Consider the following 26,667-nt stretch of genomic DNA (forward strand, 5'->3'; position numbering starts at 1 on the left):
ACTGGATTGCTATGGCCACCATAACAAAGTACCACAAACTGAGTGGCTTAAAACGACAGAATTTTGTCTCACAGTTCTGGAGACAAGAAGTCCAAGATCAAGGTGTCTGCTGGGTCATGCTCTCAGAGACTGCTCTAGAGAAGAACCCTCTCTTGCGCCTTCCGGCTTGTCATCAGAGCTGGTAATCCTTGGTGTTCCTTGGCTTATAGATACATCACTTCAGTCACATGGCTGCTTTTTCTCTGTGTCTCCACATAGTCTTTCCCTTGGGAGCATTTGTCACTAAATCCAAATGTTACCTTCTTATAAGAACACCAGTCTTAAAGCGATTTCAACCCATCCTAAAGATTTCATTTTATCTATCACATTTATTATATGTGATATATTACATCAGTTATATGACCCTATTTCTAAACAAGGTCACGTTCTGCGGTGCTGAGGGTTAGGACTTCAACTTGGGAACGTAATTAAACCCATAACAGAGAAGAGGAATTTTATTAAATCTACTGTACATGACTAAAGTTTATAAACATTATTACTACCATATGGAACAGAATTTATTGTTTTTCATATTAAATATGCACAAATAACTTAAATAACTGAACAAAATTATTATTATCTTCAACTGAAATGAACCCGTGTAATTAGTGACTGATAAATATTTGGTCTTATAAAGGCCTGCCACTAGGTCTGACAGATCCTGGGAAACTTTTTTTGTGTGTGCAGAACTTCTGTTTAAACAAACAATTTGATTAAAATGTATTACAAAATTCATGAGCCCATGAGCGGTGTTATGATTTATCTATAAATATTCAGAATAGTAGATAGAAGAGATTGATTATGAATTTGCTTATTGTCCAGTGAGTGTGCAAGCAGGTTTTTCATACTGTCCAAACATCACTTCTTCCTCCTCAGGTCCAAGGACCATCTCTGCCTTCTTTATTGGTAAGTGTACCTTTCCTGGCTAGTTTCATTTCTCATGAGAAAAAGGTAGCAATGGAAAAAAAATCTTAAAAAACAAAACAAAACAAAAAAAAAAAAACGGAGGGGCACCTGGGTGTCTCAGTTAGTTAAGCGTCTGCCTTCAACTCAGGTCATGATCCCAGGGTCATGGGATAGAGCTCCACATCTGGCTCCCTGCTCAGCGGGGAATTTACTTCTCCCTCACCCTCTGCCCCTCCCTCATTCATTCATGCTTTCTCTCTCTTTCAAAAAAAAAAAAATCTTAAAAAAAGAAAAAGAAAAAGGTAGCAACGCTGTTATTACTCACAATATCATGGCTCTTAGAAATTTGTTTTTATTGAAACAACATGGATCTTCTTGAGTTTGCAATTACCTAGCACCATTTACTTCATTCTGATTACAACATTATATCATACTCTTCATAAAAATTATTTTCCCGTGACTCTCAAAGGTTGCTGCTGGGTGCATTGGTGACCACAAATGTAAATCTAATTTGAAATATGCACAGAATATGAACAATAATTAATTTTTTAGACATATTAAATTTACCATTCACAATTTTGTACCATACATGTAAAACAACACATCTTCCAACCATGTCTTCTTTGAATTGTTGAAACAATAATCTCAATAATCCCCTCAGACAAACTTTTAGGGCCATCAGTTCATGAATTTAAGCATAGGAATATTAAAAAACAAATATCAGAATAAATCAATTTAGAATAAATTGATATAACATCATGACCAAGTTGAATTTTATCTAGGAATTCAAAGTAGTTATTTAATATTACAAAACTTGTGTCATTGGGGCACCTGGGTGGCACAGCGGTTAAGCGTCTGCCTTCGGCTCAGGGCGTGATCCTGGCGTTACGGGATCGAGGCCCACGTCAGGCTCCTCTACTATGAGCCTGCTTCTTCCTCTCCCACTCCCCCTGCTTGTGTTCCCTCTCTCACTGGCTGTCTCTATCTCTGTCGAATAAATAAAAATAAAATCTTAAAAAAAAAAAAGAAAACTTGTGTCATTAACCACATTGCAAGATGAAGGAAGAACATCAAAATAGATGAAGGAAACAAAAATACATTAGAAAATTCAAAGTGCCTTTCTATTGACAAAAAAATTTTTTTTAGGAAACAGAAATAGAAAAGAATTGCCTTAACTTTAAAAAAGTGCATAAAAATGAAATAAAACACTGATAATATTGAAATGTTAGAAGTGGGGCTCCTGAGTGGCTCAGTTGTTTGGGCGTCTGCCTTTGGCTCAGGTCATAATCCCAGGGTTATGGGATTCAGCTCCGTGTCAGGCTCCCTGTTTCATAGGGAGTCTGCTCCTCCCTCTTTCCAGGTTGTGCTCTCTCAGTCTCTCTCTCAAATAAATAAATAAAATCTTAAAAAAAAGAAAGAAATGTTAGAAACATTTTCTTTAAAATGTGAAACAAATTAAGAATGTTCACTGCCAATATTGTCTTGGCAGTTCTACACATTTTAATTAGACAAAAATTAAGTAATAGTTATAGGAAAAATAAAACTTATTATTAGATGCTATGTTTTACAATATTTAAAAGAACCCACAAATTATTAGAAATTATGAGTTTTCAGAATGTATGTTGAACAGGAGAAGGATAACACAAACAATTACATTTCCATATATAAAAGTAACTATTTTAAAAAAGAATAAAATTACATAATTGCAGTAGCATAAACATCAGATACATTTAATAGGGACATATATAATAAATAACATGCAGCGATGGGTTAGAAAAACTATAAATCATACAAGAAGACAAACGCCAATACAAGATATGTATTATAAACAAATAAATAATATTATAAATACAACACTCTCCAAATTCATCTATAGATCCTGTGATATTAATTACAGGGGTCTTCTAAAATCGATAAAGAAAAGCAAAGATCCAGAGGGAGTTAAGATGGCGGAGCAGTAGGGGACCCCTTTTTCAGCCGGTCCCCGAGTCGAGCTGGATAGGTAACAGACCAGCCTAAACAACCACGGAACCAGCCTGAGACGCAGGAAGACGCATCTGGATCTCTACAAATGAACATCTCCAGCGCTGAGTATTGAGGTACGAAGCGGGGAGCCATGAAACTGTGCACAGATATCGGAAGATAAACGGAAGGGGGAGGGAGCCGCCGCGTTCGGGCGCCGGGAAGCGGTAGCCACTTGCACGGGGGAGCGGGCGGGCTCGCGGTCGGCACCCGCAAAACAGCAGACTGAGCCCGTGAGCCGGGTGCGCGCGCCACCAGGCATCTCGCGGAACCCCGGAATCCTGGTGCGCTCACTGGATCCAGACTGAGACCGGGAGATCCGGGAGCGGGCGCAGGGCGGCTGGCGGAGTTAGAAACACAAAGGACAGAGACGCGCCGGCCCTGGAAGTGAGGGTTGGGACGCCGGGTGTGGGGCGCACATCGCTGCAGGGTTGAGCAGCACCAACAGTAACAGAGTTAAAGTGGCCAGAATATCAGTGCAGAATGGTCCATGATCCCTCTGTTCTGTGACAGAGGCTGAGAATCGGCCACTGCTGCTCTGACTCTCAGAAGAGGCACAGCAAACCGCCAGGGAAAGCCGCCAGAGAACAAAAGTCTGGAAATACCGGCTCAGAGAGTGCCCATCCCCATCCCCCCTCGCAGGGGACGCCGAGACTCTACCCAAACAGGGCTGCCTGAGTATCGGCGCGGCAGGCCCCTCCCCCAGAAGGCAGGCTGAAAAATCAAGAAGCCCACATCCCTAAGATCCCTATAAAACAAGGGGCACGGCCTGGGTCCTGGTCAATAATTTGGACTCTGGACAACCCCGCACCCCCTCCTCATCAGAATGACGAGAAGGAGAAATCCCCCCCAGCAAAGAAAAGACAATGAGTCTGTGGCCTCTGCCGCAGAACTAATGGATATGGATATAACCAAATTATCAGAAATGGAATTCAGAGTAACAATGGTCAAGATGATGTGTAGACTTGAAAAAAGTATTAACGAAAATGTTAATGAGAATATAGAATCTCTAAGGGCAGAAATGAGAGCGAATCTGGCAGAAATAAAAAATTCTATGAGCCAAATGCAGTCAAAACTAGAGGCTCTGATGGCCAGGGTGAATGAGGCAGAAGAACATATCAGCGAATTGGAGGATGGGTTAGTAGAAGAAAAAGCTAAAATAGAATCTGGACTCAAAAAAATCCACGCTCAGGAATGTAGGTTACGGGAGATTACTGACTCAATGAAACGTTCCAAAGTCAGAATCATTGGCATCCCCTAGGGGGTGGAGAAAAACAGAGGTCTAGAAGAGCTATTTGAACAAATTGTAGCTGAAAACTTCCCTAATCTAGCAAAGGAAACAAGCATTCATGTCCAAGAGGCAGAGAGGACCCCTCCCAAGCTCAACACGACAAACATACGCCATGTCATGTCACAGTGCAATTCGCAAATATTAGATCCAAGGATACAGTATTGAAAGTGGCCAGGGCAAAGAAATTTCTCATGTACCAAGGCAAAGGCATCAGAATTACATCAGACCTGTCTACACAGACCTGGAATGAGAGAAAGGGTTGGGGGAGCATATTTAAAGCTCTTTCAGAGAAAAACATGCAGCCAAGGATCCTTTATCCAGCAAGGCTGTCATTCAGAATTGATGGAGAGATAAAGACCTTCCAGAAATGCCAGTCATTGACCAATTTTGTAACCACGAAACCAGCCCTACAGGAGATATTAAGGGGGGTTCTATAAAAGTAAAAAGGCCCCAAGAGTGATACAGAACAGAAAGTCACAATCTATAGAAACAAAGACTTTACTGGCAACATGGCATCATTAAAATAATATCTCTCAATAATTAGTCTCAATGTAAACGGCCTAAATGCTTCCATAAAACACCACAGGGTTGCAGATTGGATAAAAAGACATGCCCCATCCATTTGCTGTCTATCAGAGACTCATTTTGAACCTAAAGATACATTCAGACTGAAAGTAAAGGGATGGAATACCATGTTTCACGCCAATGGACCTCAAAAGAAAGCTGGGGTAGCAATTCTCATATCAGACAGATTGGATTTTAAACTAAAGACTATAGTTAGAGATGCAGAAGGGCACTATATTATTCTTAAAGGATGTATCCAACAGGTGGATATGACAATTATAAATATCTATGGTCCCAACAGGGGAGCAGCAAGATACACAAGCCAACTCTTAACCAGAATAAAGAGACATATAGATAAAAATACATTAATAGCAGGGGACCTCAACACTCCACTCTCAGAAATAGAACACCCTGGCAAAAACTAAGCAAAGAATCAAAGGCTTTGAATGCCGTACTCGATGAGTTGGACCTCATAGATATATATAGAACACTACATCCCAGAACCAAAGAATACTCATTCTATTCTAATGCCCATGGAACATTTTCAAGAATAGACCATGTTCTGGGACACAAAACAGGTCTCAACCGATACCAAAAGACTGAAATTATTCCCTGCATATTCTCAGACCACAACACTTTGAAATTGGAACTCAACCACAAGGAAAAATTTGGAAGAAACTCAAACACTTGGAGACTAAGAACCTTCCTGCACAGGAATGACTCGATAAACCAGGAAATCAAAAATCAATTTAAACAATTTATGGAGACAAACGAGAATGAAAACACAACACTCCAAAACCTATGGGATACTGCAAAGGCAGTCCTAAGGGGGAAATACATAGCCATCCAAGCCTCACTCAACAGAATAGAAAAATCTAAAATGCAGTTTTTATATTCTCACCTCAAGAAGCTGGAACAGCAACAGAGGGACAGGCCTAATCCATTCACGAGGAAGCAGTTGACCAAGATTAGAGCAGAAATCAATGAATTAGAAACCAGGAGTACAGTAGAGCAGATCAACAGGACTAGAAGCTGGTTCTTGGAGAGAATCAATAAAATTGACAGACCACTGGCAAGATTTATCCAAAAGAATAGAGAAAGGACCCAAATTAATAAAATTATGAATGAAAAAGGAGGGGTCACAACCAACACCAATGAAATTGGAAGGATTATTAGAAGCTTTTATCAACAGCTTTATGCCAATAAATTAAGCAATCTGGAAGAAATGGAGGCCTTCCTGGAAACCTATAAACTACCAAGACTGAAACAGGAAGAAATTGATTTTTTAAACAGGCCAATTAATTATGAAGAGATTGAGTCAGTGATAAACAACCTTCCAAATAACAAAACTCCAGGCCCGAATAGTTTTTCTGGGGAATTCTACCAAACATTCAAAGAAGAAATAATACTTATTCTCCTAAAGCTATTTCAAAAAATAGAAATAGAAGGAAAGCTACCAAACTCATTCTATGAGGCCAATATTACCTTGATCCCCAAACCAGGCAAAGACCCCATCAAAAAGGAGAATTACAGACCGATTTCCCTAATGAATATGGATGCCAAAATCCTCAACAAGATACTTGCTAATAGAATCCAACAGTACATTAAAAGGATTATCCATCATGACCAAGTGGGCTTCATCCTTGGGATGCAACGGTGGTTCAACATTCGCAAATCGATTGGGGTCTTAGATTTTATCAGGAAAGAAAAATTCAGAAATCATATGATTCTCTCAATAGATGCAGAAAAAGCATTTGACAAAATACAGTATCCTTTCCTGATTAAAATCCTTCAGAGTGTAGGGATAGAGGGTACATTCCTCAATCTCATAAAAACCATCTATGAAAAGCCTACAGCAAATATCATTCTCAATGGGGAAAAGCTGGAAGCCTTTCCCTTAAAATCAGGAACACGACAAGGATGCCCACTCTAGCCACTATTATTCAACATAGTACTAGAAGTCCTTGCAACAGCAATCAGACAACAAAAAGTGATGAAAGGTATCCAAATCGGAAGAGAAGAAGTCAAAATGTCTCTCTTTGCAGATGACATGATACTCTATATGGAAAACCCAAAAGAAGCCACTCCCAAACTATTAGAAGTTATAGAGCAATTCAGTAATGTGGCGGGATACAAAATCAATGCTCAGAAATCAGTTGCATTTCTATACATGAATAATGAGACTGAAGAAAGAGAAATTAGGGAATCCATCCCATTTACAATAGCACCAAAAACCATACATTACCTAGGTATTAATTTAACCAGAGATGTAAAGGACCTATATTCTAGAAACTATAAATCACTCTTGAAATACATTGAGGAAGACACAAAAAGATGGAAGAATATTCCATACTAATGGATCAGAAGAATTAACATACTTAAAATGTCCATGCTACCCAGAGCAATCTACACTTTCAATGCTATCCCGATCAAAATACCGATGACATTTTTCAAAGAACTGGAACAAATAGTCCTTAAATTTGTATGGAACCAGAAAAGGCCCCGAATCTCCAAGGAACTGTTGAAAAGGAAAAACAAAGCTGGGGGCATCACAATGCCAGATTTCGAGCTGTACTACAAAGCTGTGATCACAAAGACAGCATGGTACTGGCACAAAAACAGACACATAGACCAATGGAACAGAATAGAGAACCCAGAAATGGACCCTCGGCTCTTTGGGCAAGTAATATTTGATAAAGCAGGAAAAAACATCCAGTGGAAAAAAGACAGTCTCTTCAATAAATGGTGCTGGGAAAATTGGACAGCTACATGCAAAAGAATGAAACTTGACCACTCTCTCACACCATACACAAAGGTAAACTCCAAATGGAAGAAAGACCTCGATGTGAGACAGGAATCCATCAAAATTCTAGAGAACATAGGCAACTACCTCTACAACATTGGCCAAAGCAAACTTTTTCATGACACATCCCCAAAGGCAAGAGAAACAGAAGATAAAATGAACTTGTGGGACTTCATCAAGATAAAAAGCTTCTGCACAGCCAAGGAAATAGTCAAAAAAACTAAGAGGCAGCCCACGGAATGGGAGAATATATTTGCAAATGACACTACAGATAAAAGACTGGTATCCAAGATCTACAAAGAACTTGTCAAACTCAATACACAAGAAACAAACAAATCATAAAATGGGCAGAAGATATGAACAGACATTTTCCAATGATGACATACAAATGGCTAACAGACACATGAAAAAATGTTCAAAATCATTAGCCATCAGGGAAATTCAAATCAAAACCACATTAAGATACACCTTACGCCAGTTAGAATGGCAAAAATGGACAAGGCAGGAAACAACAATTGCTGGAGAGGATGTGGAGAAAGGGGATCCCTCCTACATTGTTGCTGGGAATGCGAGTTGGTACAGCCACTCTGGAAAACAGTGTGGAGGTCCCTTAAAAATTTAAAAATTGAGCTACCCTATAACCCAGCCATTGCAATACTGGGTATTTACCCCCAAAAGACAGACCTAGTGAAGAGAAGGGCCATATGCACCCCAATATTCATAGCAGCCTTGTCCACAATAGCTAAATCGTGGAAGGAGCCGAGATGCCCTTCAACAGATGAGTGGATTAAGAAGCTGTGGTCCATATATACAATGGAATATTACTCAGCTATCAGAAAGAACGAATTCTCAACATTTGCTGCAACATGGACAGCACTGGAGGAGATAATGCTAAGTGAAATAAGTCAAGCAGAGAAAGACAATTATCATATGATTTCTCTCATTTATGGAACATAAGAACTAGGAAGATTGGTAGGGGAAGAAAGGGATAAAGAAAAGGGGGGGTAATCAGAAGGGGGAATGAAGCATGAGAGACTATGGACTCTGAGAAACAAACTGAGGGCTTCGGAGGGGGGGGGAATTAGATAGACTGGTGATGGGTAGTAAGGAGGGCACGTATTGCATGGTGCATTGGGTGTTATACGAAACTAATGAATCATCAGAAACCAGGGATGTACTGTACGGTGACTAACATAATATAATAAAAAAATTAAAAAAAAAAGAGAGAAAAGAAAAGCAAAGTTCCAGGCCACTTGAAAAGTAGAAAAATAAGTTGAAGGAAATTATTTTAGCAATTACCAAGATGTATTATCAGGCTAGAAAATTAAAGCATTGAAGTGTTGAAAATTAACTTATACAGAGGGAAAGAAAAAAAGAATTAGAAAGCATGGTACCCATGTTGCAATTCCACGATAGAAAAATTAAGTTAGTGCATTTTCCTACTGCAAATCCATTTTCTTTCTGTGTAGCATCTCGCTGTTGCTGCACCAACATCATCGAGGTAAGCACATTTTCCATTTCCTCTCAGAGGAAACCTACAATAAAGGGATTAAACACCATGTACCAAAAAAAAAATCCAGTGATTTCTTGCTTGCCCAATGACCCCATTAAAAAAAAAAAAAAAATCTGTCCAGAGTCCTGAAAAAGTGTGCTGTGGCACAGTCCTCTCTTGCTAAGGGGAAGATATCTGTACCAAATTAGACCATAAGAGTTTGTCTTCCAAGAATTCATACCTGTTAAACTGACATTAAGATAGTTATGTGTAATCAGTGGAACTAACAGTTTATATAAACTAATAGTTCTTAAGGCGATTTTGCTTTCTGTTCCGCACCCCATCTCCCAACACAACCATACACCAAGTGACACTTAGCAACATCTGGAGAGAGTTTGGGTTCTCGTAAGTGAGGTGGGGGTCTGCCTAATAGGCAGAAGCCAGAGATGCTAACATCCTAAAATGCACAAATGGCACCCCCTCCCCACAACAAAGAATTATTCAGCCCAAAATGTCAGTTGTGTTGCTATTGAGAAATTCTAATATAAACCAAGTGGCTAAGTGGCTGGCAGTCACCTATTTAGGGTAGTCAGGTGGGGATCATGTGTGCGGTAAATATTGCAAAATGAAAGATATGAAGCCCAGATAAAATCAGGTTAAAATGAACAGTAAGTTTAACTTGAACTGTAAAAGATGTCAGCAAACAGGTAGCATGAAGTTTGAAGAATGGATATAAATTGGAGAATATAGGTTAAAATCAGGCAAATGTATTTTGGATTTTTTCTTTTTGGTCTGTGTTTATGAATCACCAGTCTTTATTTTCAAAATAACCAACTAAGATCTTCCCTCTTTTATCCTGATTCCAACCTCCGTGGTTGATTCTTGGAACTAATCTCAAAACATGATACAATTTTCCCTATCTCATTTTTCCAACACATACACAAACCTTGGGCTCTAGAGAAATGCAGCTAATGCAAAGATTCTGGAGAAGGCTGTGCTATCTGAATTTAAATAATCCCCCAAAGAAAGAAACTCACAATTTGTTAAATATGGTTCCATTTACCCATCGTCCTGGTTGGTTTTCTGTCATCTCCAGCCCAATCCAGTGATCAGAAGAGCATTTGTGTCGTATAAGAAATTCCTTTAGAGACAAAATAAATTATATATATATATATATATATATATATATATATATATATATATATTTTTTTTTTTTTTTTTTTTTTTTACTACAACCTAGGTTATGAGGAGTAAGGCAACAAATTTTCAACTCCTGCTTCACCAGAAAATAGCTATGGGATTCTGAAAAAGCATTTTACCTTCTGACCCTTAGTTTTCTTCCTTGTAAACAAAGACATGAGATAAGTTTTCTTTAAGACACTTTTGGATTCCAAACTGACAAATATTCAATATGGAAATCCATTCCTCCAGGATTTTAATACTGTAAAGTCCTGGAAAGCCAGAGTTTGCAATTGACTTCTTACACAGCCTTTCTCATTATCAGATATTTATTATGTTTTTCCACTTCCCAGTAAATACTAGTATATTGATTTTAATGTTATATTTTACTTCAAATTCTCTCCCAAAGCATTGCGTGGGCGCACACACACAACCTTCATATATGTAATTCCTTTAGAATTTAATTCTCAAACTTTATTTTTCTGCCCCAAATTTCTATTTCTAAAGAGATCATTCAGGGGAAAATATAATTTTATCCTCATATTTCTCCTTTTCTCCTTATTCATTCAATGTTGAAATTTCTTGCTGCCTTGGAGCATTTTTAACCATACATCTATATGCAGAAAGTCATTGAGTCTATTAAGCCACTAAATATCTGGGAAACCACAAACTTGGCATTGTATCACTCCATGTTTCACTTTTATGATAAATATAAGGGATACAGTTCACAACACTATGGTCCAGTCCTGTCTGTAACAGTGACACTAATAATAACCTTTGGCATTTTAATATACCATTTTCTCCAGCATTTCATAAATGTATTTGAAAAAAAATATTTAACTCATTGAGCTAAGCTTTGGGTTTATAAAAGAATAGATTAATCAAACACTGTCCTTGGATTCATAAGGTTTCATTTATAGTGAAGAAACTTATGTAAACATAGCATTAGAAAATATCCTCCTGGATGAGGAGAAGAATATGACTGTAATAAATACAAAGTGAAATTTTAGTTTACAAGAAAGAAGTATCTGGATCTTTATAGGACACTTACATATAGGATGTGCTCTAAGAGGTGTATCTGGAAGGGAAGAGTAGAATGTTTTATAGTAAATACAGAGAACAAAGAAGAAGAGGGCAATTCATATTGTAGGCTTAGGAAAGAACACGCTTGAAGGCAGAAAAAAATGTGAGAAAGGATAAATGTATTGACAACCAGCAGTATATATGTTATTGGATAATTGGGAAAATTGGGTGACTTTCAGTAGCTGTGGACTTAGTGACAGGGAACAGGGAGGTGAGTTTCCTAAAGCCTGTCCTAAGAAAAATGTTAATTATTATTTGCTCACTAAAAGAATACCCATGTGGCTTCTTGTTAAAGGTGCAAGATAACCTTACAGAAGTGGAAATAAATTTGAAAAATATTTCATGAAACAAGGTATATCTCATTTTAACTAAGGAAAACATTTTGCAATTCAAGTAAACATATAAAATATTTTAATTAAGCCATTTTAAATAAACAGCCCTTTAAAATTCTTCTATATATTATTTTTATCACTCCTTCACAGATAGCTTTACCTCATTTTGTTGGTCACTTAAATTTTGCCCAGGTTACGTAGTAAATATAAGCATCTATGACCTTCAAAATATATCAGAAAATTTTAGGATCAAAGTCTCTTTTCTTGATTCAAAGAGTACAGTCATTCTTAACCAATATGTTTAATGACTTCTCTTAAGTTCAAAACTAATTATTTTGGTATGTTTTGACCTTGTGTTCTATGATATTCACTATTTTTGTCAGCTTTTGCTGACAAGATTCCCATAAGTGAAGATTTTTAAAATATTGTGCCTCTTTAATTCTTTACCTCTCAAAAATTTTTCTAGCATTCATTTTGTTTTTCCATCTTGTTGCTAATTTAGACATTTTTCCCCAAGAGGAACTGTAAAGGACAATATAAGAATTTCTCAGACTGTTCATTGCAAAAGTCTTGCAAAATTCAGCAGTGACACTACTGACTGCGTACAGAAGACCTTCCTATTAATTTGAGCCTGCATCTTACTTGTTGATTTGCTGTGTCTACTCTTAACATACCTAGTTTTTTGTTTTATTTGGATTTCTATGCCTTTTGTTGCAACCAAAAAAGTTGAGTTTTCTTGCACTGATCTATAAATTGCCCCGTCTGGTTCACATATATTTAAATTTGAACCAATCTTTGCACAGATTGCATAAATATATTTATTGACCACAGAATTAAGAGAATTCTCTTTTAACAATTTTAAATGCTGTGCTGTGCTTCTTAATGTTTTAAACACTTCTTAATTACAAATTATTCAAGTTATTATACCTCTTATATAGACCCTTTACCTAGTTTTTTTTTTATTTGAATATAGATGATGTACAATATTATATTAGTTTCAGGTGTTTCAGAAACATAGTGTTTCAACAAATTTATGCATTATGGTATACTCATCACAAGTGTAGCTACCGTCTGTCACTGTACAAGGCTATTACAATATCATTGGCTATATTCCCTATGCTATGCCTTTTATTCCCATGACTTATTCATTCCATAACTGGCAGTCTGTACCTCCCACTCCCCTTCACCCATTTTGCCCATCCCACCACCCCTTTCCCTCTGGCAACGATCAGTTTGTTCTCTGTATTTTTAGGTCTGATTCTGCTTTTTGTTTGTTTATTCATTTGTGTTTTTAGAGTCCACACATGAGTGAAATCATATCTTGAGCCCTAACTTTTAAAGAGACTAAACAGGTGTAAAAATGTGTGCTTATCACATAAATAATTCAGGGAAAGAACAGATTTCACAAGTGCAGAAGTATGTAGTTTCACAATTCTTTGTTAAAGTTCTAGGAAATTTCCTTTACTCATAGGATTTTTGCCATGTAAATCAATATTTATCTTAAGCTTTTAATTTGTACATGTCTTTGTGGTATATTAAATCCAGCAACTTCAAATAAAACATAGTGTTTGTTCAGTGGAAGTTCATGCTTCAGTCTGAGAAGACTTTCAGTTACATACCTATTCTATTACTGGTAGTGAGTGCTCTGATGGAAGCTGCTCTGGGACCTCAGAGAGAGCAAAGCAAGACTGAGAAGTCAGAGGAAGTTTCCTCAAAGGGGGTAGATTGGAGAATCCTATCCTTCCTGAAACAGTTGTTCTTGTGGAGTACTGACTTCTAGAAGGATTCCAAATATTATCGAGTTCTTCTATTCATACTCATTAAAATACAAAGATAGCTGTCAAGTCTACTACTTGATATAAGTCTTAAACAATTCAAACCAAACATCACCAAGTTTTTCAACTATATCTCACATGGCATGTTCTAAAAATTCTCTGCATAGAGGGACATGTGAAAAATTTCAAGAATCATAATACCATTTGAATATTTCCAATGTCCCTAATTAAGAAATTGCATAAGAATTGTGTATCACATTACCATTTCTTTCTTAGTGTCAATCACAGTTAGGTCAGCACGTTGAGTGACACAGTTGTGTCTGCTTGAACTCCAATCCCCTTCTTCTTCAGAGAAATAATAGCATTTGTTTCGGAAACCAATCCAATCGTCTGGGCAGGAATCCTGAGTACTCCTAAATGCTAAAACTGGAAATGAGACAAACACATATATTAAGGGCCAGATGAAATAATATGCCACTGTATTTTGAGATCAATGGGGAAAGACAAGATTGTGTTGTAAGATTTTGATCATGACCAGAATTGCATATCTATCATGCAACAAGTTGAAAGACAAATTTCATGTTAGGTTAAATGACAGCAGTTCAGGATTTAACAAGATGCTGATATTCCTTTCAACTCCAGTCCCAGTGATACATCATCCTTCATAGGGCTACCAGGGTGATTTTACTTGTGTTAAGTCACCTATACCACTTTTGGATAAGTGAAATATAACAAAATCCTAGCATTATTTGGGTGGTAATAAAAATACTAATTTATGTTAAACTAATTTATGTTAAACTAATTTATGTTTATGTCCTAGATTATGTTATAATCTAGGACACATGTTTTAATTTCTAAGGAAACGATGAAAAGAATAAAACAATATATAATTAACAATATTTGTGTTTGATTGCTTATTGTCAACTAGGTACCACCATCACTGTATGGCTCTGAGCCACTGAAAAGAACCCACATGAGATTTTGAAGGTGAAAGTAAAGCAGAAAAATTTATCCTTGGAGACCTAGGGCATAGAAGCTTCACAGGCCTTTTAATGAGTTTGCCTATGGTAGTCTTGGCAGCTAGATGTATTTTTAGACTTTCCTTTAATCTCTAGGTTCTCCAAACTGCTTAGTGCTTTAAGTCCAAATCATTAGTGACTATTTCACTTCCAGCCACACAGCTTTCCAGACCATCACTCTTCAGCTCTTTCCACAGCCATGTTATTCTTAATTCCCATAATAAAGTCCTATTCTTGTAACGTTTTCAGTGTCTATTTTCCTGAAGGCACCCAGAATGAATCAGTTTTGGGTACCAAAAGTGGGTCTAAAGGAACAAAACCTTAAAGATGAGATATGGTATTGATTGTCCACATGATTCACTTTAAAGGCATTGATTCAAACACCAGTCATAAATGGGATGCTGGTGATCTATAGTATGCGAAGATAAAACAAATTATCACCTACAGTCACCTGATGCCAAGTACCTATAGAAGGTAAAATCTTTAACACCTTTTTCTTTTTTAAAAAATTTGAATTCCAGTTAGTTAACATACATCGTTATATTAGTTTGAGGTGTACAATATAGTGATTCAGCAGTTCCATGCATCCCCCTGTGCTTATCGCAAGTGCACGCCTTAATAATCCTCATCACCTGTTTAACCCATCCCCCACCACCCTCGCCTCTGATAATCATCAGTTTGTTCTCTATAATTAAGAGTTGGTTTCTTGATTTGTCTCTATCTTTTTTCCTCTTTGGTTGTTTGTTTTGTTTCTTAAATTCCACATGTGAGTGAAATCATGGTATTTGTCTTTCTCTGAGTGACTTATTTCACGTATCATTATACTCTCTAGCTCCTTCCACCAAATTACAAATGGTAAGATTTCATTCTTTGTCATGCTGAATTATATTCTATTGCGTATATATATCACATCTTTTTTATCCATTCATCTATCAATGGACGTGTGGTCTGCTTCCATATCTTGGTTATTGTAAATAATGCTGCCAGAAACATAAGGGTGCATGTACCCCTTTGAATTAATGTTTTCATATTCTTTAGGTAAATACCCAGGAGTGTGATTGCTGGATCATAACATAATTCTATTTTTAAATTTTTGAGGAACCTCCATACTCTTTTCCAAAGTGGATGCATCAGTTTGCATTCCCACCAACAATGTATGAATATTCCTTTTTCTCCACATCCTCACCAACACCTGTTGTTTCTTGTGTTTTTGATTTTAGCCATTCTGACAGGTGTGAGGGCATATCTCATTATAGTTTTGATTTATATTTGTTTTGTGGGTGTTGAGATTTCTAAGTTCTTTATATATTTTGGATACTAACTCTTAAATGAATATGTCATTTGCAAAATACCTTGTCTCATTCCATAGTTTGCCTTTCAGTTTTGTTGATTATTTTCTTCACTGTGCAGAAGCTTTTTATTTTGGAAGCTTTTTATTTTGATGCAATTTAACAACTTTTTCTTTTTTCTTTTTTTTTTAGGTTTTATTTATTCATTTGAGACAGAGAGATACAGAGAGAGAGAGAGTGAGAACAGGAGTGGGGGAGAGGCAGAGGGAGAGAGAGAAGCAGACTCCACACTGAGTGTGGAGGCCCGATGTGGGGCTCAGTCTCAAGACCTGAGATCATGACCTGAACTAGCCAAGTGCCCTTAAAAGTAACCATTCCTAATGGAGAAATATTTAAAAACTTTCTCATGGATTTAAGAATGAGATAAAGATGCAACCTGAACTATTCTCTTCAACCTTGTACTGGAAGTTCAAGCCAGTAAAACAAGACAATACACTGAAAGGTATAAGATTTCAACAGAATAAATAAAAACATTTCTATTTGCAGATAATCTGAATGCTTACATAAACTTCCCAATGAAGATTAACAAGTTATTTAAATTAATAATAATCATAAAACACACATTAATAAATTTAGATGAAAGGAAATCATATGATGTCTGCTTTCGGATCACAATGGAATTAAACCAGAAATCAATAACAGAAAGATAGCTGAAAGATTTTCCCAAACACGTAGCTAAAACAACACAGCTCTAAATAGCACATGGGAAAAAAAAAATCTCAAGAGAAATTTTAAAATGTTTTGAACGAAAGAGAAATAAAAACACATCTTATCAAAATTTGTGGGATGCAGTGAAAGGAATGGTTATAGGAAAATATATAGTATTGAAAGCATACTTTAGAAAAGGAAATGATCTAAAAATCAATCATCTAAATTTTCATCTTAAAAAACTAATAAAAGAAGAGAAAACTAAACCCAAGTAAACAGAGGAAAAGAAATAATAAAATTACAGCAAAAATCAATGAAAATCAACAAAATCAAAAGCTTGTTCTTTGAGGAACAATAAAATCAGCTAGTTTCTACCCAGGTTAACTATGAAAAAAAAAAAGAGAGAGAATTAAGGATACAGGTTAACATGCAAAAGTCAATTGTTTTCTCATGTGCCAGAAATAAAGAAATGTAATTTGAATTTAAAAATAAAAAATGATTTACACTAGAACCCTCCAAAATTGGATACTTATGTATAAATCTAATAAAATATATACTACATTATATGAAGATAAGTACAAAACTCTGATGAACAAAATCGAACTAAACAGTTTTTAGAAAGACATTCTATGTTCATAATTAGGAAGACACAATATTGTCAACATATTAGTTCTTTCCCTACTTGAGTTATAGATTTGATGAAATCCCAATTAAAATCTAGGCAGGTTATTTATGAATACCAACAAACTAATTCTAAGGTTTATTTTGAGAAGGAAAAAGTACAGAATAGCCAACTCAATTTGGGAGAAGATCAAAATTGGAGGACTGATACTACCCAACATCAAGACTTGCTATAAAGCTACAGTAATCTCTAAGGCAGTGTAGTATCGATGAAAGAATAGACAAATAAATGAATGTAATAGAGAAGAAAGATCAGCAATAGACTCACATAAATGTAGTCACCTGAACCTGGACAAAGGAGCAAAGACAATATAATGGAGCCACAACTGGACATGCAAAAAAATGAATCTAAACTCAGACTTTACATCCTTCACAAAAATTAACTCAAAACATAACAAAGACCTAAATGTAAACACAAAATTAAAAAATTTCTAGAAGATTTCATAGGAGCAAACCTTAATGAGCTCAGGAAAATGCAAATGTAAACAAGATGGGATACTACACACCTATTAGAATGGCCAAAATCCGGGACACTGACAATACCAAATGCTGGTGAGGATGTGGAACTTCCATTCATTGCCAGTGGGAATGTGAAATGGTACAGGCACTTTGAAATACAGTTTGAAGGTTTCTCACTAAACTAAACACACTCTTACCATATAATCCAGCAATTGCACTCCTTGGTATTTACCCAAAGGAGTTGAAAACTTTTGTCCACACAAAATCCTGCACGTGGTTGTTAATGCAGCTTTATTCATGATTGCCAAAACTTGGAAGCAACCAAGATGCTCTCCAGTAAGTGAATAGATAAATAAACTGTGGTACATCAGAAAATGGAATATTATTCAGTGCAAACAAACAAACAAACAAACAAACAAATAAAAACCTCTCAAACCATAAGCCACAGGGGATCCTTAGATACATATTACTAAGTGAAAAAAGCCAGTCTGAAAAGACTACATACTACAGGATTCCAACTGTATGACATTCCTGAAAAGTCAAAACAATGGGGACAGTAAAAAGATTAGTGATTTCCAGTGGTTGGAGTTTGAGGAGAGGTGAATACATGGGGCACAGAAGATTTTGGGGGCAGTGAAGATGCTCTGTAGGATACGACAATGAAGGATACATGTCATTGTACATTTTTCCAGATTCAGGATGCACAACACCAGGAATGAAAAGTTGGACTTTTCAATAAATTGCTTCAGATAGAATGTGTGAATGAAGAAAAATACACTTGACATTATACCTAAACACTTATAACAATCAATGTCAAAAGCGTTATAGTTCTGGATGTGAAACTAATAAAAATATAATAAATGTTGTCATGGAAACAAGAGTAACATCTTCATGCGTGTGGAGTACAGTAAATTTCTTAAACAGGAGGTAAAACATAGTAAAAATAGAGAAAAAAATTTAAAAAATGAAAACTACCTAAAATTAAGAACTTCCCTTCATTGAAAGACGTTATACAGGAAATAAACGTAAGCTTCATAAAGATTTTTCCTATGCTTGTATTTACATGGTAGAAGGTATTTACAATAGAAATACAAAACATTTTTATCGATTATATTAAAGAATGCCTATGAATCAAACAAAAAACAAAGAGCTAACTCAAGAAAAATATGGACCAAGTATTTGAATATACCCATCACAAAATACCATGACTGAGTGAGCTATAAATACGACAAGGAGCTTAATAGTATTGGTCATCAGGAAAATGTCAATTAAAGTCACAATAAGGTATTAACATACACTCATCAGAATGGCAAAAATGGGTAAAACTGACAGCAAAGTGTTGACCAGTACGTTAAACAACCAGTACATCATAAACTTTTGGCTGGATTATATACAATCTATGGAATTATTTACTAAAGCTGACCTATACATATTCCATGATTTAATAATTCTTCTCATAAGTATATCCCAAACGATACCCACTATTCACTAAAAGTCTAAAAGTATAAGGATGTTCAAAGCAGCGTAATTCGCGGTAGTCAAAATGTGGGACTATCCAAATGTCCATCAAAAGTAGAGTGATTAATAAATTAATATAGAACATGAAATACTCTACAGTGAGGATCTGAAAACTACAACCTGAGGCCAAAATCAAAGCTAAAAACGTTTTTACATTTTAAAAATAATTGACACAATAATAAATAATAGAAAATCAAAACAATTAAAAGAGGAGTAATATTTTGTAACACATAAAAATTATATAATATTCAAATTTCCATGGTTAATTTTAGTGAAACACAGCAAGCTCAATTGTTTATATTCATGCATGGCTGTTTTTTCACTACAAATGCAGAATGGAGTACTTGCAACACAGATTGTATGGCTAACAAAGCCAAATTTATTTACTATCTGACCCTTTGCATAAAAATTTTTCCAACACCCTTCAACAATGAGTCAATGAATTCTGCCACCTGTTGTGACATAGAAGAATCATACAAACATGATGTGGAACAAAGAAAAAAATGCAAAGAACACATAACAATTGTATGATCTTATTTATGGGTGGGCAAAACTAACCTATGCAACAGAAATCATTGGTATGGGAATGTTCGGTGGAATGTGAAATTATAAGGGTGAATGATTTTGTCTTAACCATTTTTGCATCTCCCGGTGGAATGTGAAATTATAAGGGTGAATGATTTTGTCTTAACCATTTTTGCATCTCCCGGTGGAATGTGAAATTATAAGGGTGAATGATTTTGTCTTAACCATTTTTGCATCTCCCAATGCTTTACTTAGGTCATATAATTCATAATAATCCATTCATTGATACTCATTAAATCATGAATAATGGAAAAAGAGTGAGAATAATGAGAAAAAATCATGATTGAGGCAGAAAAGAAAATGATTATTCAATAGGAAGCCCTAGAAAAGAAAAAAAAAATAAGTAAAGAAATGAAAAAATGTAATTTACTCACCGAATACAATAATTAGAAGAATAATAATAATTAAAGATAATGCAATTGAAATAAATGTGTGAGTTGTCATCTTACACTTGTCCCTTATACCTGAAAAAAAATTATATTTAGAAACTGGTAAAAGAAAGACTAAATTTGCATTCATAACCATAACTAACAAACTTCTTTTGGCAATTTATTCCAATATTTCATGAGATAAAACAAACATACTATTTCTGTTTGATATATATAAAAAAAACCCTGCTTTTTATGAAATTTCTCAGTTCATCCTTACATTCAATCTAAGTGTTACCATTGATTTTACTGTCATAGTCTAAGGAATCAAATATGTATAATTCTTTAGGGTAGAATTTCTTAAGACCTGGAGCCACTCCCAGGCCTTCAGTATTCTTCTATGGTACAATATCAGCACATCCTAACATTCCTTGAATATTTCTAAGAAAATCTACTTTCTAACTAATGAAAACTTTATTTTAAAGGATAGATAGTACAGCATATTTGAAAGTTCATAAATAATCAATCCAAAGATTTGGAATTGAGCTTTTTGCTACAAATGAGCAAAGGAATTAACATGATACTTTTTTTTTTTCCTGGCCTGGTATTTTCTCATCTGCAAAGTCAGTAGAACAGAAAAAAATTTTGATGAGGAGTTGTTTTTCTTTTATTAGTGTCCATTTGGGGAAAAAATGATACGTAAGTTTTTTTTTTGAAATAAAACACTTTTGTTACTTTATGTGATTATAAACATCTTTATTATAAAATTTTATGTGTTACAGGAGATATTTTAAGTTAGATGGTAAACTTATTGAGGGCATTTATCATTCCTATCTTTTTCCTAGTGAAGAGCTATTCTTTTGTTGAATAAACGTTTTTCCTTTGTGAATGTACGAAAGATATTAAATTTAAAACACATTTAAATTTCTACTCCTTCAACATAACCAGCATTATCATTTGGGTTAACATCCTTCCATCCATATATCTCTTCAATCCTATTTTCACACATATTACTTCCCCCACAAATATGCATGATTGTAAATGAGTACAATCATCATGTACCCACTGTTTTATATTCTAATGTTTTCAGTTAACAATTTGTTCTTCTCATGTGTGGTTGACTGTTAAGAATGGCCCCCAATGAATCATGCCCCCCCCCGTGTCCACCACCCCTTTAACACATGATCCTGTTCCTCCTCCCATCAAGAGATATACTGTATTTCCCATCACTTGAATATGAATTGCCTTATGCTTTGCTTTAACCAACAGACTGTGGTAGAAGTGACACTGAAACTTTAGAGCCCAAGCCTTAAGGGACCTTGTAATTCCTACTCTCACTGCTTTGGAGCCCAGCATAACAGAGGAGACTTGAGCCATTCCTATTGAATCTGTCATTATCCCTAAACCTTAGAACCACAAGCAACAGCCACTAAAATTTGAAGGTGGTTGTTCATTTAGAGCAACAGCTGAATTTATACATCATGTAAAAGAATAATTTCACATTATAATTTTAATGACTGATAAAAAAAGTCCCCTTCTAATGGGTATTTAGGCTGTCCCACCCTTTTTAGTTTTAACCAGATTTAGAACTATACTTTAAATGTCTTGCATACTTGTCTAATTATCGTCTTAAGAAAAAAAATTCAAAAATAAATAAATTGGCATATATTGATTAGATGTTCTTCCGAAAGTATGGTAGCAACATATCATGGTAACATATGGAAATATTGGTACTTACAAAAATACATAATAAAGTGATTTTTAGAAAGTACCATAAGGAGGGAGAGGGAATATAGCAAAGAGAAAACTAGCATTGTTTCTGAGCCACCAGACTGTTATTATTTCAACTATGTGAGAAATATAATTAGGAATTATGTCTAACCTATGTGTTTCTGTCAAATTTCTGGAATGTCCTGTCATTAGTCATGCATTTCTTCTGACCATCTGGCATTTCAAAGCTACATAATAAGCATGAACTGCAGTGCTTCCCTTGTGAACCAGTATTGTTCATTCTTTGACAAATATTTACTGATCGCCTACTATGTGCTAGTTTTCATAAATCTAATAATAAACAAAAAAAGACATAATCCATGTTCTCCTGGAATTTACATTTGGTGGAAAAGACACAGTCAACTGAAAAAAATTAAAAATTACAGATCGCAACAAGAGCTGGAAGGCAATAAGCAGGGTGATTGATAAAGGGAAAATGACCAGGAAAGATATTGGGGGGGGGTGGAATTCTGTGGAGGTGACATTAAAACCAAAACATATATGAGCAGTGGCCATTTATGTGAAATAAACCAGATAAAGCATTTTAAGCAAAGAGAACAGCAAGTTCAAGTGCCTTAAATCAGGAAAGAATTGAAAAGGATGTGGACAAGTAGAGCAAGTTTGATGAGGTCAGTAGTCAGGAATAGTGACTAGTTAGGAACGAAATGATGCTAAGCTTTGAAGGCCCTGGGAAAGAACTGGACTTTCTTCAAATCATAATGGAAGCCACTCAATTGTTTTTATGCACTGCCAAATTTATGCTTTTAAAAGTTCCCTGTGACTACTGAATGGAGAGACTATTTAGGGACCTATAGTTCTAATCAATTGAATTATGGGGATCTCATAAACAAGGGTGGTAGCAGTGGAGGTAGAAAAATTAAATGGAGCACTTGGAGGCCACTGGTATCCTTGACAGAGTGGTTTCAGAGTCACACGGAATAAGGGTATATTGGCTAGAAGTAAGGAAGTGAAATCAGCATGTAGACTCAGAGAACTTGTGCTATGTGTATGAGAGCAAGCAAAGAGGTAGTTAGAATGAGATGAGTGGTTATTACAGGTTTTTTTTAACATATAACATATAATGTTTCTTTTATGCATTTGGGGATGATTTAATATGGAAGGGATAGATTGCCAATGCAGGCAAGAGAGGGGAGGGATAATTAAATTAAGAAGAATTTTTGCACAGACTACAGGGTTTGCAGTCTGAAGTACAAATGGGAGGGGTATTCCTAGGTAAAAGAAATGGCCCTCCTTCCAATGCAGCAAAAGTCATAAAGAGGAGAAACAAAACATACACCTGTCTTTTCAGCCTTTTGGTTCTGTGTATACCTTGGTTCAAACTATAGTCCAGGCTCTTTCTAATGGGGTTTTAATCACCTTTCAAGAATCTCCTTATTAATTTTTCTAATTCCCTATTAGTTTTCTTCAAATATCAGGTATCATGAAAACAAGTACTTTTCTCCTTTTTCTATATCATCAGTCAAGTCAATGTGTCATTAGGGCATTCTTTTTGTCCGTGAATTGGCAGAGCGGACAAAAGAGCATTATTGTTATAAATACTACAGGTTCAAAATCTTGATCAAAATTTTATAGCGTATAATTTTATTTCTTACCTCTTTTGAGCCTATCATCTCTTCATCCATTAAATAACACTATCTCTTTCTTTTTATATTTTTTAATTTTAATTATTTTGGGGGGGCATGCAAGTGGTGGGAGAAGGCAGACAGAGAGAATCTCAAGCGGACTCCTCGCTGAGTGGAGCCTGACAAATGCTTATTCCAGGACCCTGAGATCATGACGGGAGGACGTGACACTTATTCAACTGAGCCACTCAGGCGCCCCTCCCCTATCTCTTTTTTTTTTAATTAGAGAATATATATGTGCTTTGTTTTCAGAAGGTCTGGCACATAATAGTAATTAAATAAAAGAAAGCTTATGTTATTTTTTTTCTTGTGTTAAAGCTCTCCCATCTTTCCATATTTTAGTTATTGTGTGTGGAGGGGGAGGTGAAGATTATTTACTGCAATATTAAGTGGAGTTTTTTAAATGTATTTTTTTCTATTTATTATTTTAAGTAGGTAGTCAGGTTCTTTGGAATCCTTTCCTCCAGGATGATTGTTGAAAGAAAACCCAAAACTGTTTGGAATCAATGACACTTCATTTAAAAAAAATCTAGCTTATTAAAGGGATGATTCTAAGAATCATGGAGGGGTTTTAAAAAGAGGAAATGCCTCTGAAGCCATCAAGAAGAAGGGCACGTACCTGTTGACGATATAAGAAACGCTCACTTGCATTACAAAAACAGTGAGTCCTTTCCACGGCAAAGTTGGTAAGATATTACATCATGTAATTTTGTGGTGCAGCTGAGAATACTAGATCCTGCATGCATACAACACCAGACTCAATAAGGTGCATGTGCCATCAATGTGGCAAAGAAACAGTGTGGCTTTTAAGTGTGGCACAGGAATAGCGGGAGTAGAACCAAAAGGCTAATTGATGTTGGGCTGTCTCTTTTCACAAAGAATCAGAGAAAAGAAATGACTGAAGACTCTTTTGATGCTTCGATGCCACAATAAAGCTAGAAAAAGTCATATAACCCGGAAGAACCTCCCCCACACTCTCAATACCACCAAACAGCAAAGATTAAAGGTCCCGTCAGCTCAGCGGGATGGGGACTTGGAATGACGTTTGGTTTGATATAGGACACTAATGAATTGGACATTTACTGCATTTCAGATATGCATGTACATATTTAAGCACGCTACATGTTCACTCTCTGATCTGTCCTGAGCCCTAAAATCTACTTTTCTACATTCAATATAAATAGCTTTCATTTTATAAGTTCCTTCTCTTTATCGTTATACTCAATGATCAATACCTGTACACTGCACAAATTATCCAAAAAACAAAAAGAACAGACAACGTTGGTTTCCCACCATGAATTTAGTAGTGAGAGATGAATTTCAAAGAAGTTGCTCAGCCCTCAACAAAGGAATGTAAAAACAGATAACAACCCTGGGCAGCTCAGTAAAAACCTATTTAATTAATAATGTGACTAAAATAGTTCTAAACTCATCGCTATCGTAATCTAAACAGCTAAGGATTCCAATTACTTTCCCCATAGAAAGGATGACTCAAGCAATTTCTCTCCGTTTCTGGCTCTGGTCTCCTCCCTGCTTGATTCAGCAGCACATACACTAAAATTGACAATAATCTCTAAGGAGAGATTAGAGGAAAAATCCAAGGTAACCAAGGAATTTAAAACTAAATAAAATACACTTTCTCCTAGCTGACAGCTATAGAAAAAAAAATCACAAATTACTAATAAGCAGAAAGAATAATGTAAAAGAAATATTTAAAAATAAATATAATATTAAAAAATAAATTATATCATGCACTAAATTAACTATTACAATGGTGTTTATAAGTTCAAATTATATATTTATATATGCTATGTATAATATTATACATATACATAATATTATTTTACTTAGCAAATTACAGACTATATTTATGTAATATATACCATTTATACATAAAATATGTAAACATTTTGTGGATTGATCTTTAGGATAGAAATTAACATTGATTTTATGAGTGGCTAGAAAGCATTCTTAAAACTTTTGGTTCTGATATTTTCATGTTATCATCTAATACTTGATCCCATTGTCCCCAACCCTCTTTGATCTAACCTTATACAGAATTATTAAGTTGTCAAAAAAATGAGGAATAAGTATTTATGCATTCTAATATGAACTGCAGCAACAATAACTTTTGACTGTTGCATGCACTAGTAGGTTGAAAAGAAATTAAGTGGCAAATGTTTTAAACATTTAAACAAACATTTAAACCCACTAGACTTCACCATATTTGATTATGAAGACTGTTGAAATAACTTTGAAAGATTTTTCTGCTAGATTTAGAGTTTGGATCTTGCATATTCTGAACTTGCTAGTTAGTACTTCCAAAGCTACCAAGTTGTTTTCTAGTTTCTAGTTTTAGCTTTAAAGTGCATTTTCTTTTCTTATCTTTCCTAAAGTTGCCAGAGACATCTTCAAGGACACCAGTGTACTAGTGATTCTTTAGATGAGAGGAGGATAGGGAGATAATCTTTCTGCTATTAAGCACCCCAAAAGTCTGGCTTATCTTGGTTCCACTCACTGTCCACAAACAATCTTCTAAGACATTAGAAATATTGGCCAAATTTTTCATATTGTGTCTGCATTCTGGGACTTGAATGATCAAATTTAACATTCTCTCCAGTATTGGTTTTATTAAATGCTTAGTAAAAATGAAATTAAATCTTGAACAGTTTTAAGCTGTGGTTAATCCCTCTCCACTATCAGTTAAGATAAGATTATCTCCATTTATAAGACAAAATAGCCAATTACAAATATGAATTTTATTGTCACAATTTTCATTTTATGGAGATGTTAACTCAAAAAAAGGATTTTTCTGACTTGATGAAAAAAACAACAAAATCCATCCCATATTTTGGAAAGTTTTTAACATAATGTCATAATTTCCATCAATAACTTCAATTCTGAACAACTGTAAATGTCCTTACCTTGTTCGTTTTCATCGGTTCCTAGATTCCTGTGATCAGTCTTAGTAGCTATTGGCGGGCTTTGTGTCATCCCTTCTAAAACCTCTCTTCAAAGTTTTAAATTGAATGTAAAAATATTAGTCTCTTTAACAGTAGCTCCAAACCAGAGTTACTCTACTTTAGAAAAACAAAGCAATGTTAAGCAGTATATCTCAAAATGAAAGTAACAACGTGTCTG

At 35.4% G+C, this 26,667-nt stretch overlaps 1 protein-coding gene across 2 annotated transcripts; it reads right to left on the reverse strand.

Moving 5' to 3' along the window:
* Positions 1-1,949: 1,949 nt before the first annotated feature.
* Positions 1,950-26,667, reverse strand: CLEC2B (C-type lectin domain family 2 member B). Of its 2 annotated transcripts, XM_045781358.2 has the most exons (6): positions 26,451-26,667; positions 20,120-20,209; positions 13,749-13,912; positions 10,155-10,258; positions 9,020-9,160; positions 1,950-2,347 (listed from the first exon to the last, which is right to left on the reverse strand). In XM_045781358.2, exons 1-5 carry the CDS (start codon positions 26,518-26,520, stop codon positions 9,052-9,054), a joined length of 537 nt encoding a protein of 178 aa, XP_045637314.1. In that variant the 5' UTR covers positions 26,521-26,667; the 3' UTR covers positions 1,950-2,347; positions 9,020-9,051. The 2 variants fall into 2 exon arrangements, with proteins under 2 accessions (XP_045637314.1, XP_087711733.1); XM_087855607.1 differs by lacking the exon at positions 20,120-20,209.

Source organism: Ursus americanus, chromosome 25 (assembly GCF_024610735.1).
Source record: "Ursus americanus isolate L20-20 chromosome 25, mUrsAme1.1.p, whole genome shotgun sequence".
In the NCBI taxonomy this organism is placed as follows: Eukaryota; Metazoa; Chordata; class Mammalia; order Carnivora; family Ursidae; genus Ursus; species Ursus americanus.